The 15,657-nt window shown below is 53.7% G+C and overlaps 2 protein-coding genes across 26 annotated transcripts in view; one reads left to right on the plus strand and one right to left on the minus strand.

Annotated features, from left to right (window-relative positions):
* EPHX1 (epoxide hydrolase 1) overlaps window positions 1–12,368 on the plus strand; it is a 60,505-nt gene extending 48,137 nt beyond the window's left edge. For 9 of the 10 annotated variants that reach the window (XM_027122326.1, XM_027122325.1, XM_027122333.1 and 6 more), the window contains 6 exons: window positions 3,020–3,247; window positions 3,829–3,958; window positions 4,473–4,678; window positions 7,009–7,117; window positions 11,141–11,257; window positions 11,868–12,368. In XM_027122326.1, the coding sequence (XP_026978127.1) occupies window positions 3,020–3,247; window positions 3,829–3,958; window positions 4,473–4,678; window positions 7,009–7,117; window positions 11,141–11,257; window positions 11,868–12,069 (992 nt within the window). In that variant the 3' untranslated portion in view covers window positions 12,070–12,368. The remainder of the gene's footprint in view (window positions 1–3,019; window positions 3,248–3,828; window positions 3,959–4,472; window positions 4,679–7,008; window positions 7,118–11,140; window positions 11,258–11,867) is intronic. The other variant, XM_027122332.1, reaches the window with a different exon arrangement.
* Window positions 12,369–12,892: 524 nt separating this feature from the next.
* The window catches only part of TMEM63A (transmembrane protein 63A), a 33,228-nt gene continuing 30,463 nt past the window's right edge, over window positions 12,893–15,657 (minus strand). For 15 of the 16 annotated variants that reach the window (XM_027122313.1, XM_027122310.1, XM_027122315.1 and 12 more), the window contains 3 exons: window positions 15,510–15,625; window positions 15,096–15,221; window positions 12,893–13,858 (listed from right to left, as the gene is read on the minus strand). In XM_027122313.1, the coding sequence (XP_026978114.1) occupies window positions 13,685–13,858; window positions 15,096–15,221; window positions 15,510–15,625 (416 nt within the window). In that variant the 3' untranslated portion in view covers window positions 12,893–13,684. The remainder of the gene's footprint in view (window positions 13,859–15,095; window positions 15,222–15,509; window positions 15,626–15,657) is intronic. The other variant, XM_027122314.1, reaches the window with a different exon arrangement.

The following is a 15,657-nucleotide window of genomic DNA, read 5'->3' on the forward strand; positions in this document are numbered from 1 at the left end:
CGGTTTCAGCTCGGGCCCTAGGCTGTGACCACCGCCTCCCCTCACCCCCTGGCCAGGCCCAGTGCTACCCTCTGAGCCCAGTTTGGCTTCTCGATTCTGACCCAGCAGCTTGGGCACAGAGAACCTACCGGTACCACGTAAGGCAACCGAGAGAGTGTTTCCTCCCCAAAGGGAAGGGGGGCCCATAGGGCATATTTTAACATTTTTTTTAATTTTAAAAATTTATGTATTTAAAATTCAAAAAGTACAGAAGGAGACAGAGCTAAAAGGAAGTCTCCCTCTTGTCCCTCCCCAGGGACAGGGTCTGCTTCCGTTAAACACATGCTTCCGGGGGTTTCCCTGGTGGCGCAGTGGTTAAGCATCCGCCTGCCGCTGCAGGGGACACAGGTTCAAGCCCTGGTCAGGGAAGATCCCACGTGCCACGGAGCAACTAAGCCCGTGCACCACAACTACCGAGCCTGTGCTCTAGAGCCCGCGAGCCACAACTACTGAGCCCACGTGCCACAACTACTGAATCCCGCACGCCTAGAGCCCATGCTCCGCAACAAGAGAAGCCACCGCAATGAAGAGTAGCCCCCGCTCACCGTGACTAGAGAAAGCCTGTGTGCAGCAACGAAGACCCAATGCAGCCAAAAATAAATAAATAAATAATGAATGAATAAATAAATAAATTTATTAAACAAAAACATATGCTTCCAGGGATAGCCCATGCATACACAAGAATGGATGTATATGTGTGTTTTTTCTAACTTTAAACTCAAATGATAATGTGATTGATAGAATTCGAATCAAAAATAATCTCACATCATGCTCTGTGTTCCAAAGGAGATAAAATTACCTACTAAAATAAACTTTAGGAGTAAATTTAGCAGCATAGAAGGACACCCAGGATATATTGTTAAGTGAAAAAAATGAGGTTCCAAAATAGAATGTATGTAGGGTTCTATTTTTGTTAAAAGAAAGTTATGTTCTCTCTTTTTAAAAAAGTCTTAACTGTCTGAATGGCCAAAGAGGAGCCTAAGGAGACATGACAGATAAATGTAATGTGTCCTGGATGGGATCCTGGAACAGAAAAAGGACATTGGGTAAAAACTAAGGAAATCTGAGTAATATTCCATTGTTTGTATGTACCAATATTATTCAGCCTTTAAAAAGAAGGAAATCCTGCAATATGTGACAACATGGATGAACTTTGAGAACATTATGCTCAGTGCTTTAAGCCAATCACCGAAGGACAAATACTGCCTGATTCCACTCATATGAGGTATCTAAAATTGTCAAAGAGAGTAGAATGGTGGTTGCCAGGGGCTGGGAGGTGGGCGAACTGGAGAGTTGCTAATTACTGGGTACGAAGTTTCAGTTACAGGAGATAAGTAAGTTCTAAGGATCCGCTGAAGGACGTTGCGCCTGTAGATAATGATACTGTTCTATATATACACTTAAAACTTTGCGAAAAAACAAACAAACAAAAAAAACCAAAAAAACTTTGTGAAGACAGTAGGTCTCATGTTAGATGTTCTTACCACCATAAAATTAAAAAAATTAAAACTTAAAAATAAATAAGGAAATCTGCGTACTTAAAGTATGGACTTTAGTTATTAATGTATCAGTACTGGTTCATGCATTGTAACAAATGTACCATCCTAACATGAGATATTAATAGTAGGGGAAATTGAGTAGTGGTATATGGGAACTTCCTGTACTAGCTTCACTATTTTTCTATAAATATAAAATTGTTCCCCAAAAAAATTTGTTGTAAAAAGTTGGACAGACAACACAATGTTCTCTTCAGATCATGGGGTTACAATGTGATTTTCCCCCCTTTTGATTTACCTTTGTTTCCTGTTTTCTATAGAAAACATGTATTGTTTGTATAATGAATAAACAACAGACCTTGCTATCGGTGCCAGCCCTCATGGTGGAGGGTTCCAGGTGTGCCAGCAGCCCTGGCTGTGTTTGCCTTGGACACCCAGGCACAATCCAGGCCACTTGCCTGGGAAGGGGCTGCTATCAAAGGGACTCTAGTGGGGCCTGGAATCCACTCACCTGTCCTTGGCCAGGATGGTGTTCCAGTGCCCAGCACTCTACCTTAGAAAAATTTTCTCCACTTAAAAAAAAAATAGTTATGCATATGTCCATTGTAGAAAAATTTAGTAGTTCCTATAACACAAAAAAGACAATAATTTACTTGAAATTCTATTGCTCAGAGAGGACTACTTCTTATATTCTTGTAGTTTATCTCTTCAGACTTTAAAATTCCTATGCACACGGTGCAAACATATGCATACATGTGACTGTTTATGAAAATTGGTCATACGATGGATATGGCTTGGTAGTGTGCTTTTACCACTTAGCCGTGTATACGGAACTGATTTCCATATTCAATACACGTCGACACTATCATTTTATTTTATTTATTTACTTTTTGGCTGCACCGCCCGGCATGTGGAATCTTAGTTCCCCGACCAGGGATTGAACTTGTGCCCCCTGCAGTGGAAGTGCAGAGTCCTAAGCACTGGACCGCCCGGGGAGTCCTGACCGCCAGGGAAGTCATTTTAGATGACTGTGTTATATTACAGTATACTGTTAAACTATAATCTATTTCATTCTCTACTGCTGGATATATAGGGCTTTTTCCCCCCGCAATTTGTAAATTATTAAAGAAGTATTCATTGAGTGCTGCCATGAGCCAGGACCTATTCTGGCCTCTGGGAATCCAGCCGTGCGTGAGCAGCCTGGCCTCGGCCTTACAGACAGAGCTCACGTTCTCACGTGAGAGGGGCACGCTGCAGGTGGCCGTGAGGCCGAGCGAGCTACCCGGGTATCTGGAGCTCCGTGTAAGCACTCAGCCAGCACTAGCGGTGGCGACTGTAGTCAATACCATGGGGGCGCCGAGGGTGGCAACCCTGCTGTGGCAGTGCAGAGCCTGACTGGCTACCCTGAGAGCTGGGACTGTGGCGTCCACAGCCTCAGGGCCCTCTCCTCCTGACCCTGACTGTGCTGTGCTCTGTCTCCCTAGGCCTGGACATCCACTTCATCCACGTGAAGCCCCCCCAGCTGCCCTCCGGCCAGACCCCAAAGCCCTTGCTGATGGTGCATGGCTGGCCTGGCTCCTTCTACGAGTTTTATAAGATCATCCCGTTCCTGACTGACCCCAAGAACCATGGCCTGAGCGATGAGCATGTTTTTGAAGTCATCTGTCCATCCATTCCTGGCTACGGCTTCTCAGAGGCATCTTCCAAGAAGGGTACGGGCTGCTGCAGGCTGTGTCACTGCCCCAGGGGTGGGGAGTCGGCTGGGACAGCTTCCTTCAGAGCCTAAGGAGGCTGAGGAAGGAGGGGTCTGAGACCAGAGGGAAGAGAAGCAATGGGGGCGATTTTATTGCCAGAGGGCCAGTGCATCTTCTCAGGATGTGAGGGGCGTGGCAGGCGGGGGACCGGGCCGAGTCACGACTGTCCAGAGCTGGCTCAGGGCCTGGACTCTCGTGTCCTCAGGAGCTGCCAACTCAGGGCAGGTCCACGTGTGGGCCCTGCACTGTTCCGGGCCAGCGAGGCCGACTAAGCCCCGCACGCAGCGTGGGCCCACGGACGCTCAGCCGGACCGGCCTGAGCCTATCACACGCCCTCACTGTCTCCTGCACCAAGGCCAGCACCAGAGGCACTGCCTTCTGGGCACCGGGCACCCCACCCTTGGGCTCCAGGATTCCTTCTCACCCCCTGTGAGCTGCTCTCCCCTCAGCCTGGGGCGGGGGTGCTGAGGAATCTCAGAGGGCCTGGGAGGACCCAAGGCGTGACCCCCACGCGGTTCTTCTTTCCCCTTTACAACCAGGCTTCGACTCAGTGGCCACTGCCAGGATCTTTTATAAGCTGATGCTGCGGCTGGGCTTCCAGCAATTCTATATTCAAGGCGGAGACTGGGGAGCCCTGATCTGCACCAACATGGCCCAGCTGGTGCCCAGGTGAGGGTGGCTGTCAGGCGTGTGTGTACGTGTGCAGGTGTGTGTGCACAGCCCATGTGAGGTGGATGTGCAGGGAGGCGGGTTATGCACGCCAGGCCCTGCCTGGGAGTAGTGTCTGAGACTTGGAGCAGGGCCCACACAGGCAGGATATGTGTGGACCCAGGGGAGACAAGGGAGGGTCCCTGTCATTCAGCTCTGCCTGGGGCACTTCGACGTGGCTCTTCCCTCCACTTGATGTCACACAGGATTGGTGACTCTGGGCCAGGTTCCCAGGCAGAGAGGGCCAGTTAGAGGAGGGGAAAGTTGGGGAGTATACCTTTCTGATGGACCAAGTCCCAGGAGAGGCCTGACCGGTACCTGCCCTTCCACCATGTGGTCACCCCAGGGGGCAGAGGCCGAAGAAGGCTGGCCCTGTGCTCTTCAGCCCTGTGGCCTCTTTCTCCTCCATCTCTGCCCCTGTCGCTTCCCCATCCTTGATGACACCCAGCCTCCCCTGGCCCTTCTCTGCCCTCAGCCACGTGAAAGGCCTGCACTTGAACATGGCATTCATTTTAAGAAATTTCTACACCCTGACCCTTCTCCTGGGACGGCGTTTTGGGAGGCTTTTTGGCTACACCAAGAGGGATATGGAGCTGATGTACTCCTTAAAGAAGATCTTCTTCAACTTATTGAGGGAGAGCGGCTACCTGCACATCCAGAGTACCAAGCCGGACACCGTAGGTGAGTGGGCAGGCGGAGGGAAGCCTGGCTCAGTGGTTCGGGTCGGGTGGGCTGACATCCATTCCATTCAGCAAGGCTCCCAACCGGGGGGAAGCCTCACCCACCCCAGGAACACGGTTCACGGGGTGAAAACCTCTTGTGAGAGACTCAGAGCTCCTTCCACCCTTACACGGCATTTCTCCACAGACACGAGTGATGCGTGGTCATAAAATTCCCAAACAGCTCCATTGAGCGGCATCAGTGTTCCTGTTGGCTTTGACCCCTGGTCCTTCCACCCCTGAGCCCAAGTCCTACAGTGAGAAGCAGAGGGATGGACAGGGATGGGGGGAGGACGAAGCCTAGGGCTCTTTAGGCCTGGGGCTTTGGGGGCAGGAGGGTGCCCCAGGGCCTCGGGGGAGTGTCCCCAAGACTGAGGAGGGCCCAGCAACCGTTTCTGCCATCAGGGCCCTGTTAAGGAATAATATTTTTTTTTTTTTGCGGTACGCGGGCCTCTCACTGTTGTGGCCTCTCCAGTTGCGGAGCACAGGCTCCAGACGCTCAGGCTCAGCGACCACGGCTCACGGGCCCAGCTGCTCTGCAGCATGTGGGATCTTCCCGGACCGGGGCACAAACCCGTGTCCCCTGCATCGGCAGGTGGACTCTCAACCATTGTGCCACCAGGGAAGCCCAGGAATAATATTTTTTTTAAGATATTAATCACACAGCTATACTTTGTGTGTGTGGGGGGGTATACTATATATTTTGTCAATAAAGTAATTTACAAATGTAAATTAAACCCCCCCCAAATATTTAAAAAGATAAAATCATACAAATAAAAAATGAACACGTGTCAAAGATTTTATTTAACTCATTAATTAATAAAGGAACTAGTAAAATGTAAAACAGAACAGTTCGAAGGCAACTGGGAACACTAAAGTACATTTGCTAATAGATGCAAAACTTGTCAAAATCCACAGGGTAAAACTCAAGTAAATCTCCACGGGACAAATTTATTTTTCTTTTAGTTTTTTTGAGATATAACTGACATACAGCACTGTATACATGTAAGGTGTACAGCATAATAACTTGACTTACATCTGTTGCAAAATGATTAGCACGATAAGTTTAGTTAACATCCAGCATCTCATAGATACAAAAAAAGAGAAAAAAAATGTTGTTTACTGTGTGATGAGAACCTTTAGGATCTACTTTGCTTCTCTGTGAACAAGAATCATTTGCATTCCTATCAGTTTTCAACAATGTACAGAGCTGTAAAAATAGCTCTAAGACAACAGAAGAGGGATCCCCTTGACAATCACATGACCCCAGAAGGGTCCACTAGAAACTCTTCGAATTCCACTTAGAGGATACCCAGAAATTGTTTTGCCCATTTCTAAGTCTTTTAGAGTTTCCATGACAGTCTCATGCTCACACACGTTAGGCAGCTCATGATAATAATAACAGTGTTTTATAAAACCAGTTTTTTTCCTCTGATTATAAAAGTAATCCATGTTCATTGTCAAAAAATTGAAAGATGCAGAAAAGCACAAAATAGAAAAGACAATCGCCTGAAACCTCTCGTCCTTCCCTACCTCTCCTCTCCCAGACCTGCAGAAGAACTTGCTAACATTTTGGTTGATGAATTTTCGCAAATGGGATCTGTCCATATAACCAGCACGCACTCAAGAAACAAAGCATGACCCACCAGCCCAGAAGCCACCTGTACCCTCTTCTGGACACTACCCATCATGCCCAGGGCAGCCAGCCTCCTGACCTCTGACAGATAGATTGCTTTTGCCTGTTTTTATACTTTATATGCACTGGAATCCTCAAATAGGTGCTCTTTTGAGTCTGGCTTCTTTTGCTGAATATTTTGTTTGTGAGATCCATCCATGCCATTTTTAATGCTTGCTCAGTCTTTGAGCTTATGAGTGGATCAATATTATCTGTAACTGGTTCCGTATTTTGGACTTTTAGGTTGTTTCTAATTTTTCACTAATCATAGAATAGAAACCAAAAAAAGCCCACTTTTTAAAAACAGCATTCCTATGTACTTCTCATTGGGATCCTACAAAACCTGGAGTCATAGACGGTTCAGTTTGAAGGAAGTTGCCCGTATAGCGTATGGATCCCTAAGAGGTAGTGGGAGAGGTGTTACCCCTTTTGCCATGAAGGATTCCAAGGCCAAGGGTCAAGGAAGTGAGGTGCTCCTAGAGTTAGGGCAGGGCTGTGCTCTGACGCGGGCTTCCTGCCCACGGTGCCGCTCTGGGGGACCGGCACCGCACCTCTGTCCTGCTGGCCAGCTCCCTGGCCCCAGGCCTGAGCCGCTCGCTTGCTTCTTCCCGTGTCAGGCTGTGCTCTGAATGACTCTCCCGTGGGACTGGCTGCCTATATTCTAGAGAAGTTTTCTACCTGGACCAATCCAGAGTTCCGAGACCTGGAGGATGGAGGCCTGGAGAGGTGAGACCCCGTCCACCCCTGCTGCTGACACCGCCTTCCTTACCCACTCCCTTCTCGCCATCTTCATCCCTGCCTGCTTTATCTGGGTGGGATGGTCAGCAAGTTCCATCTGTTGCTGGATGTCCCACAAATCCTCACCCTGTGGCCAGCCTAACCCTGATTTTTGGATGAGGAAGCTGAGGCCCAAAAAGGTCTAGCCTCACAGTGGAGGGGTCAAGAATAGGATGCAGGGCTCAAGACTGTTCTGGTTGCTAAACAGCCTCCTCCTGGGACCGGGGCGTCCAGAGGGCAGCAAGAGCCTCTTATTGGTCAAGACGTGGGAGCAGCCCACGGCCCCTGCCCCCGAACCCTGGAAGAGCCGGGCCTCATGGCCGTAGGAATGCATGCTCTGTGGAAGCTGGTCCTGCAGGGTGGCTGCAGAAAGAGTGGGGAGGCTGTCCTGTCTCCCGAAGCCTTGGAGGCTGCAGCCTCGACAGCACAAGATTCCTGGGTCCCTGGTCTGACCTAAGCTTCATCAAGGTTGGTCTTGACCCACCTTCTCCAGGGCCCATCCCTTTTGTTATTGCTTCAGAGACACAGAGAGTGCCCGATACAGTGCTAAGATGTGGAAAAGAGTGAATGGATCTGGCCCTGGAAGTAGGGACTTTGTCTAAGCCATGCCCTAGCCCCAGCACCTGGAACAGCACTGGGCATATAGTTGGTGCTCAATAAATACTTGTCTAATGAAATGAGCTCTAAAGATACATGCCAAGAACTGTGGGGCATAGAGAAAGGAGGATTCACTCTGTTTAAGGGACAGGGAGGGGAAATGACTGGGAGAATCTATTTGATCTGGGCCTTAAAGGATGAGTAGGAGTTTGCCAGGTGGAAAAGGCGAAGAAGGGAATTTAGGCAAAGAGAAGAGCAGAAGCAAAGGTTGGAGTGATTAAAATGCATGGTGTACTTGGAAGGGGTAACTTGTCCAGAGGCTGGAGCAGGTACAGTGGAGCCAGACCACAAACTCATTGCTACAGGCGGGTCCTCCAAGAGCCTCACCCTGGGATCTGTCTCCCCCGCCCCACACTGGGCAGCACCCAAAGGTCAATGGAGTGCCACCGGGAGCACCTTGGCGAGGGGTCCGGCCCTGCTTCTTGCACACAAGTACCTGGAGCCAGATGTGAGGCCGGCCAGATGGCCCGCGGGCTTCCCCCTTCAGCTTCTGCTTGGCTGCATACCAGAGCACCAAAGCTTTGAGCAGGGGACAGACGTGATCAGATCTGTGTTCTATAAGGGACACAGATCTTTTTGCAGGAGGGTGGAAATGGTTGCTGTGGTAGTTTTCAAGCTGTGGTCAGAGCTGTAGGGGTGATGGAAGCACTTGGCCAACTTGCCAAAAGCCAGTTCACCCGTTTATTTATTTTTAAAAATTTATATATTTATTTTTGGCTGTGCTGGGTCTTCGTTGCTGCGTGCGGGCTTTCTCTAGTTGTGGAGAGCGGGGGCTACTCTTCATTGCGGTGCGCAGGCTTCTCATTGCGGTGGCTTCTCTTGTTGTGGAGCATGGGCTCTAGGCACGCAGGCTGCAGTAGTTGTGGCGTACGGGCTCAGTAGTTGTGGCACGCGGGCTCTAGAGCGCAGGCTCAGTAGCTGTGGCGCACGGGCTTAGTTGCTCTGCGGCATGTGGGATCTTCCTGGACCAGGGCTCGAACCCATGTCCCCTGCACTGGCAGGTGGATTCTTAACCACTGCGCCACCAGGGAAGTCCCAGTTCACAAGTTTAAATGCTTCTTTTAACTGTTCAGTTTCCATTGACTGGTTTTCATTTTGTTATCAAAATTGCATTTAAAGAGACGTTCAGGACTTCCCTGGTGGCGCAAAATGTGGTTCTAAGGATAAAAATGTAATTGACCAACTGCATCTAAATAGCTGAAGCAAACAAGTAAATTAAGCAAACTGACCATTTTGGGCCCATTGGCTTCTGATGAATCAACGAAGCTAACTGCATACAGCTGAGGAGCCTGGCAGGCGGAGCAGCAAATGTTCTTTTTTATTTTATTTTATTTTATTTAATTTATTTATTTTGCGGTACGCGGGCCTCTCACCGTTGTGGCCTCTCCTGTTGCGGAGCACAGGCTCCGGACGCTCAGGCTCGGTGGCCATGGCTCATGGGCCCAGCCGCTCCGCGGCATGTGGGATCCTCCCGGACCAGGGTACAAACCTGTGTCCCCTGCATCGGCAGGCGGACTCCCAACCACTGCGCCACCAGGGAAGCCCGCAAATGTTCTTTAATCCAGGCAGCAAGGATGGGGTGGGAATGCAGGAGTGAGGGCAGCAGGGCTTGGCGGGGACACAGACAGGCTGAGCTCATTTTCGTCACAGACATGCCGAGCGGGAGATGCTGGCAGGATGCCCGGGCGCAGGTGTCCACTTGGTAACTGGGCTCACAGATCTGGAGCTCAGGTGGGGGGTCGAACTGGAAGGAGGTATTTCCACTGTCCTCTTGGTGAGTTCGTAGCTGGAGCCACAGGGTAGGTGTCCTCAGACAGAGCGCAGCAGGGCAGCATCCAGGGATGCTGGGAGGAGCCTTATTGGCTGCTGAAGGACCAGAAGTGAGAGAGCCTGGGAGGACAGACCTGGTGAGAGGGCTCTACCTGCGAGGCCTGGGCAGCAGGGACAGTTCCAGTGTGCAGGGTCAGGAGGCATGGGAGAGATGGCAGGGGCGGGAGAGAGGGGCAGGGGTATGGAGCGAGGGGAAGGCCTGAGGGCATCCGGGGTTGGGAGGGCGGGTGACTGACGTTTGGGCCTGAAGAGGCAGATGGAGGCATTTAGGGCCCAGGACAAGGGGCGACAGCTCTCCTAAGCCCCAAATCTGGACTCAAGCAGGGAAGGGTATGGGGGGTGGGAGCTGCTGCCCCATGAACTTGGATTTCCTCAAAGAGGCAGGCAGGGCAGGCGGGAGGCTGTGGGTGAGCACACGGCCGTCAGGACCTGCTGAGGAGGTGGCAGCTGAGGTTGGAGAGCGTGGCGTCAGTAGTGCTGGAGTCCCCTCACGTCTGTGGACTGTCGGGTGGGCTCAGGGTGGCAGAAGGCCCCCAGGGTGAGGGTACTGAAGGGGTGAGTGATGGCAGGGGAGCGAGAGGGCAGGGGAGGCCATATGGAGGGCTCCGGGGGCTCTAGACGCAGGCCGGGCTGAGGGAGCCCAGCAGCAGGAGAGAGAGAGGGCCTGGTGGGCCCAGGAGGAAGTGGGGCTTCCAGAGTCTACAGGCCACGTGCTCCAACATTAGGTACCAAATGATTATTTCCTTCCAGAGTGTGGGGCTCTGCAGTCTGGGTGGGGTTCACCTGCTCAGCAGTTCCCAGGCTGGAGAAGAAAAGGGGTGTCCCCTGCTGAGTGGGTGTGGCGGGTCTCTGCAGGAGCCCATGGCTCCCTCCTGGGGTGACACAGGTTTGGCGGGAGGCAAGCTGGGGGCTAGTGAATAAAAATGCCCCAGGAGCTGCTGACCCTGCCCTGCTTCTCCTGGTGCCCGGTCAGGGCAGGATCGGGGCTTCTGAAGCCTGCCTGGAGATCAGGTTTGGCTCAGGGCCTAGCAGGGTGGGCCCCCCTGAGGATGGTCTGAAGGTGGCCTGCACTGAGGTCCCAGGAGTGGGCACCACCTCTGAGCAGGGTTTGCAGCATCCTACCCACCGACCTCCTGGCTACCCAGCGGTGACCAGCCAAAGCCTCTGGGTTCAGTTGACCTCACCTGCTTCACCCCTTCTGGCCTGAGCCGTTAGGCAGGTCAGGGAGGGGGCTGGCTGACACCACCCAAGATGACAGCCTGCCTTGTACATGGCCATCACTCTGCATTACCTGTCATCACAGTTATGGTGACGCTGGGCCAGGCCTGCCTGTGGCACGGGGATGAGATCGCCAAGCTGGCAGTGAGGCCTGAGGAGGGAAGCCAGGAGGGCATAGCGCCTGGCGTACAGCTTGAAAGTGGCGGCCCTTCTTTGTCATACAACTGCACCTGGCACTGAGAGGGGCCTTCTGGTCTGCTTTCCCAGGAAGTTCTCCCTGGACGATCTGCTGACGGGCGTGATGCTCTACTGGACGACAGGCACCATCACCTCCTCCCAGCGCTTCTACAAAGAGAACATGAGGCTGGACAATAGGCACGAGGGGTAAGTCCGGCTGAGCCGGAGCGGGGCTTCTGAGGAGGGTGCCTCCGAGGCAGGGAGCAGGGGAATGGCCTGGCCTTGGACTCGAGGGAGGACGTTTGATGCGGTAAAGTACAGCCTAGCCTTAGGTGCGCACCGGGAGTGTAAGATGAGAACACAATTGAAAGGCCAGGGGCGTTGGGAGAGATTCCTGTCATTAGAAGTAGCTCATGGAGGGAACACCAGGCCTGGCCCCCAGACATCCCGAGGGGCTCCCGCAGGGCCGGGAGGCTGTCCTAGGGTGGCGGTGATGGCTCTGGGACTTCCCCGGAACCCTTTCCTGATCTCACAGGGAGACTCTCAGGCAGCAGCAGAGGGAAGGGGGGGGACAAAGGTGGGAGTTAGAGGCTGTCCCACCCCACCTCGGTGACGCTGTCCAGCTGGGGCAGCCCTTCCAGAAAAGAGGGCCCCAGAGAGGGCTGGAATTGAGGTGGGCGGTTAAAACCCTGGGTCTGTCCTTCTATGGCTCCACGTGGGCGAGCGAACTGAACCCCCAGCCCCCTGAAGCCCTGCCTTGGGGGAGAGGGGGACCAGGACACAGCTTCCCCCTCAGTGGGATCTCTGTCTCTTCCAGGATAAAGGTCCACGTGCCCATGGGCTTTGCTGCCTTCCCTTGTGAGGTAATGCACGTCCCAGAAAAGTGGGTGACGTCCAAATACCCGAAACTCATCTCTTATTCCTACATGCCCCGCGGGGGCCACTTTGCTGCCTTTGAGGAGCCAGAGCTGCTCGCCCAGGACATCCACAAGTTCGTGGGGCTGCTGGAGCGGCAGTGACCCCGGCGGGGGCCGGCTGTCACCTCGCAGGCAGCCCCTGCCCTGGCATGGCAGGCTTCCTCCCGACACCCACTGTTTTCCCCGGAAGCCCCCGGTCTCCCAGCCCAGCTCCCAGTAGAAGTGAGGCTGGCAGGGAGGCCCCCTCCCAGTCCTCTGTTGGCGGAGTTGCCCCTTTCCCCAGGAATGTGCTTGCTTCCATCCCCTGCCCGTGCTGGGACCCCGTGCTCACCCCTCCACACACACTCCCCACACACTTTGTTAAGCAACATGGCTTTGATGATAAATGATTTTCCTTCTAAGAGCGGCTGGAACAAGTGACATGTTGAGCCCCTGCCCCACGTGGGGTGCCCCTTCCAGCAGAGCTGCCAGGTCTGCACTGGGGCCCTTGCTCCAGCCTGGCCAGGAGAGGCAGGATGGGCCGCTGGGGCCGGCGGGAGGCCACTCTGTCTTCCCAGGTGCCGCCCGAGGCAGCTCTGAGCAGAGGCAGTGAGGCCGAGTGACTGCCGGGGACCTGCCCACCTCGCCTGGGCGGGGATGGTAGCGGCCTCCCAGCTCTGCCCACCGGCACCCATCACACCAGCTTGTGCCTCTGGCAGTAGGGAGGCAGCTTCTCTGGCAAGTGCCCAAAGGTGCGTCCCAAGCCGCGGGATCCTGTGGGGCGAGAAGAAGCAAGAGGCGGCGCCCCTCCTTCTGTGGCCATAGATCTCCCTTGGCTTCAAGGAGGCCCTGAGCACTGCTCCCTCTGGAGGGAGCAGACAGATGGAATCAAGGGCTGGAGGCTGAGCCCCACGCACTGGGCCCCGAAGAGGCGGCATCTCACCAGTCTGGCTGAATGGGCATTTTATTAGTGGTCCTCATTGTCTCTGCCAGCTGCAGGGGACCCTAACCCAGCCACAGTGTCACTGGCAACGTGACAGAAAAACACAGAACCATGGCAGGGACGTAGAGGAGACGGGGGCAGCCCAGCACCGGCCCGCTCCCGTCCTGCGCCCTGCGGCTCGCTCCGGGGGGCCGGGGGGCAGGGGTGTGAAGGGCCTGATAGCCAGAAGGGGAAGCTGGGATGGACCTGGACCATCATCTGGCACCCATCTCAGGCCTGTGGTTGCTGCAGACTCTTTGGTTATCAGTTGCATGTGTGCCCGGAGGAGGGGGGCAGTGTCTGAATGCTCAGAGGGAGAAGGTCTTCCACATGGTACCTCCCCCTCTTGCTTGATACAGTCACCACACTAATGGGTTGGAGGAACACAGGGCCAACACACGATCCTGCTGAAAACCGTCAGGGGCACCATCCCAGCCACAGAACTGAGCACTTATGCAGAAGGGGGACTTGGAAATAAACAGAGCCTCGGGCAAGCAAGGGGGAGTCCAGAGCTGCACATCCTGCCCTTACCACTGCTAGGACTGGAAAAGACCACCACCTGATGGCAGTCCCGCACTTCCGCCTCAGCCAGGGGCCAGAGTCCCTTTCTGCTCCCATCTTGTTAGAGCTGTTGTGCTTAAAACAGGTGGAAAGAAGTCCTGACTTGGTTGAGGTTGGAGTCAAGCCACTTCTCCACCTGTGTCCCTTCCCCTCCCCACTCCCCGGGTCTGGACCAGCCCGGCAGCTCCCCGGCCCTCAGGCCTCCTGGCGGGCGGCCGCCACGCCGTCCGCAGGGCTCTGATCCAGGCACTGCCGTGGGACGGTCCCACTGATGTTGTGGATGGCGATGGCACCGTAGGTCTGCTGCTGCTGCGGGGACAGGGCTGTTTTCTCCGAGGACAAGCTGTTCAGAATCCGGGGCACGTAGGACTGCCAACAAATGGGGGTGTTAGTGCTTGGGTGGGGTGGGCACGAGAGTCCCTATCCCGTTCCTCCCCTACCGCCCCGCCTCCCTGCAGCCGGAAGACACACAGAATGCTCGTGAAGGACACATAAAGAAATAACATCAACCTAGGACATCAGGACCTAAACTACGCCAACTGCAGATTTTCCTAACAGCCAGAGCAAATCAGAACACACAGTCACAGTTCTCCTGGTCATAGAGAAGAAAGCGCACACACCAATTTCTCAGAGGAAACAAAACTCTTCCTGGCACTGGATTCTAGAAGAACTTCTCACTCTATGTAGGAAACAGCTCTGTCTACACAGGGCAGGCTTAGAATGCTGTCAGCGGGACTTCTGAGCAGCTGACCGACTCTGCAGGTTCTGTTTCCTCTCAATCCCAGACTCCAGCTGCCGACCTGAACCAGGCTGGGAACGAGGGATCTGCATCAGCCCCCTGCCCTGTCTGGCAGGCATAGTCACAGGTGTGCCTCTGGGTAATGAAGCTTCCTGAAACCTTCTCTGGGGCTGGTCCAGAGACAGACACTGACACCCGAGAGGGAGCCACTGGAAAGAATGCCACTGCTGATCTAGATCGGCGCTGTCCCAGCCCTGTCTGTCAGGCCGGGCGGTCACAGCTCCGGGAGCCTGTGGCTCCACGCTCCTTTCCCAACCCCACCCTAGGAGCAGGACCCTGGAGGCCGGAAGCAGGGAGAACCAGGAAGGAAAGGAGTCCTGGTGTCTCTCTAACACTGTGCCCCCCCTCCATAGCAGGTAAAATGTTCATTTGTTGAATTCAGAGGGGAGTTAGTGTGACACCCTCTAGGTGCCTAGCAAAGGACCTCACACAGGCAGGCGCTGGCGAAATGCTCTGATAAAGCTTCATCAAACCACAGGGCCTTGCCATATGGCTTCGCTAAAGGCCCAAGCTCACCAAGCATTAAATATGCAGAGAAGGAAAGTGAGCAGGCAACTGAAACCGAGGGAGATGCGTATACATCATGGCAAAACTAATTATCTTCTGGCGATGGGTGTGGCTTCACACATGCAAGAGAAAACATCCGAGGGACCAGGGATTCCTTCTCAAATGACGTTAATTCAGAAACCCGCCTGGCACGTGATCAAGGGACTTCTGTCTTAACAGGAGAGGATCAAAGCAGGTTTGCAGGGCCCATCTGGTCGGGGCCGGTGCAGATGCTCATGCTTGGCTAAGAACCGCACTTACCGTGAACGGTGATGGCACGTGGGCCCCTGCCTCACTTCCTTTGTCACTTGCCGATTCTTCCGTCTGCAGACAACAGCAAAAACTTGCGATGATTAAACAAAACCAATCTTCCTGAACTAACACCCTCTAAACAAACAGACTATTAACACCCAGAATAATAGTACCAGCTGGCACAAAGCTCCCAGCGGCAGCCCAAGAGAGGATGGTGTGGGCAGTGCAGGGAGCAGGGAAGGGGGCAGGGAGGGAAGCTACACATCACACCCAGCTACCCACGCCTTGCCCGTGGATAAATAAAATCTGGAGAGGGCCGTTGATCTGTTGATCTGGGAAGAGGTAGAGACGGGATGGAGAATGAAGCCACCATCTTCTCCTCCCAGACCCTGGCTGGGCAGCAGGGGGGGAGGGGCCCTTTACCTTGTAGTTCAGAGGGCTGAGGTGCTTGAAGCATCCAAAGCAGGTGTAGGCCAGGCAGACCAGGATGGTAAGCAGAAGCACCAGGAAGGTGAACACGGTGAGGGGAGCCTTCAGACCTGGGGACAGAGAGATGCCAGCCTTGGCAGGG

This window comes from Aethalodelphis obliquidens, unplaced genomic scaffold (assembly GCF_003676395.1).
Source record: "Aethalodelphis obliquidens isolate GAN/ISIS:26980383/991018 unplaced genomic scaffold, ASM367639v1 scaffold24, whole genome shotgun sequence".
NCBI lineage: Eukaryota > Metazoa > Chordata > Mammalia > Artiodactyla > Delphinidae > Aethalodelphis > Aethalodelphis obliquidens.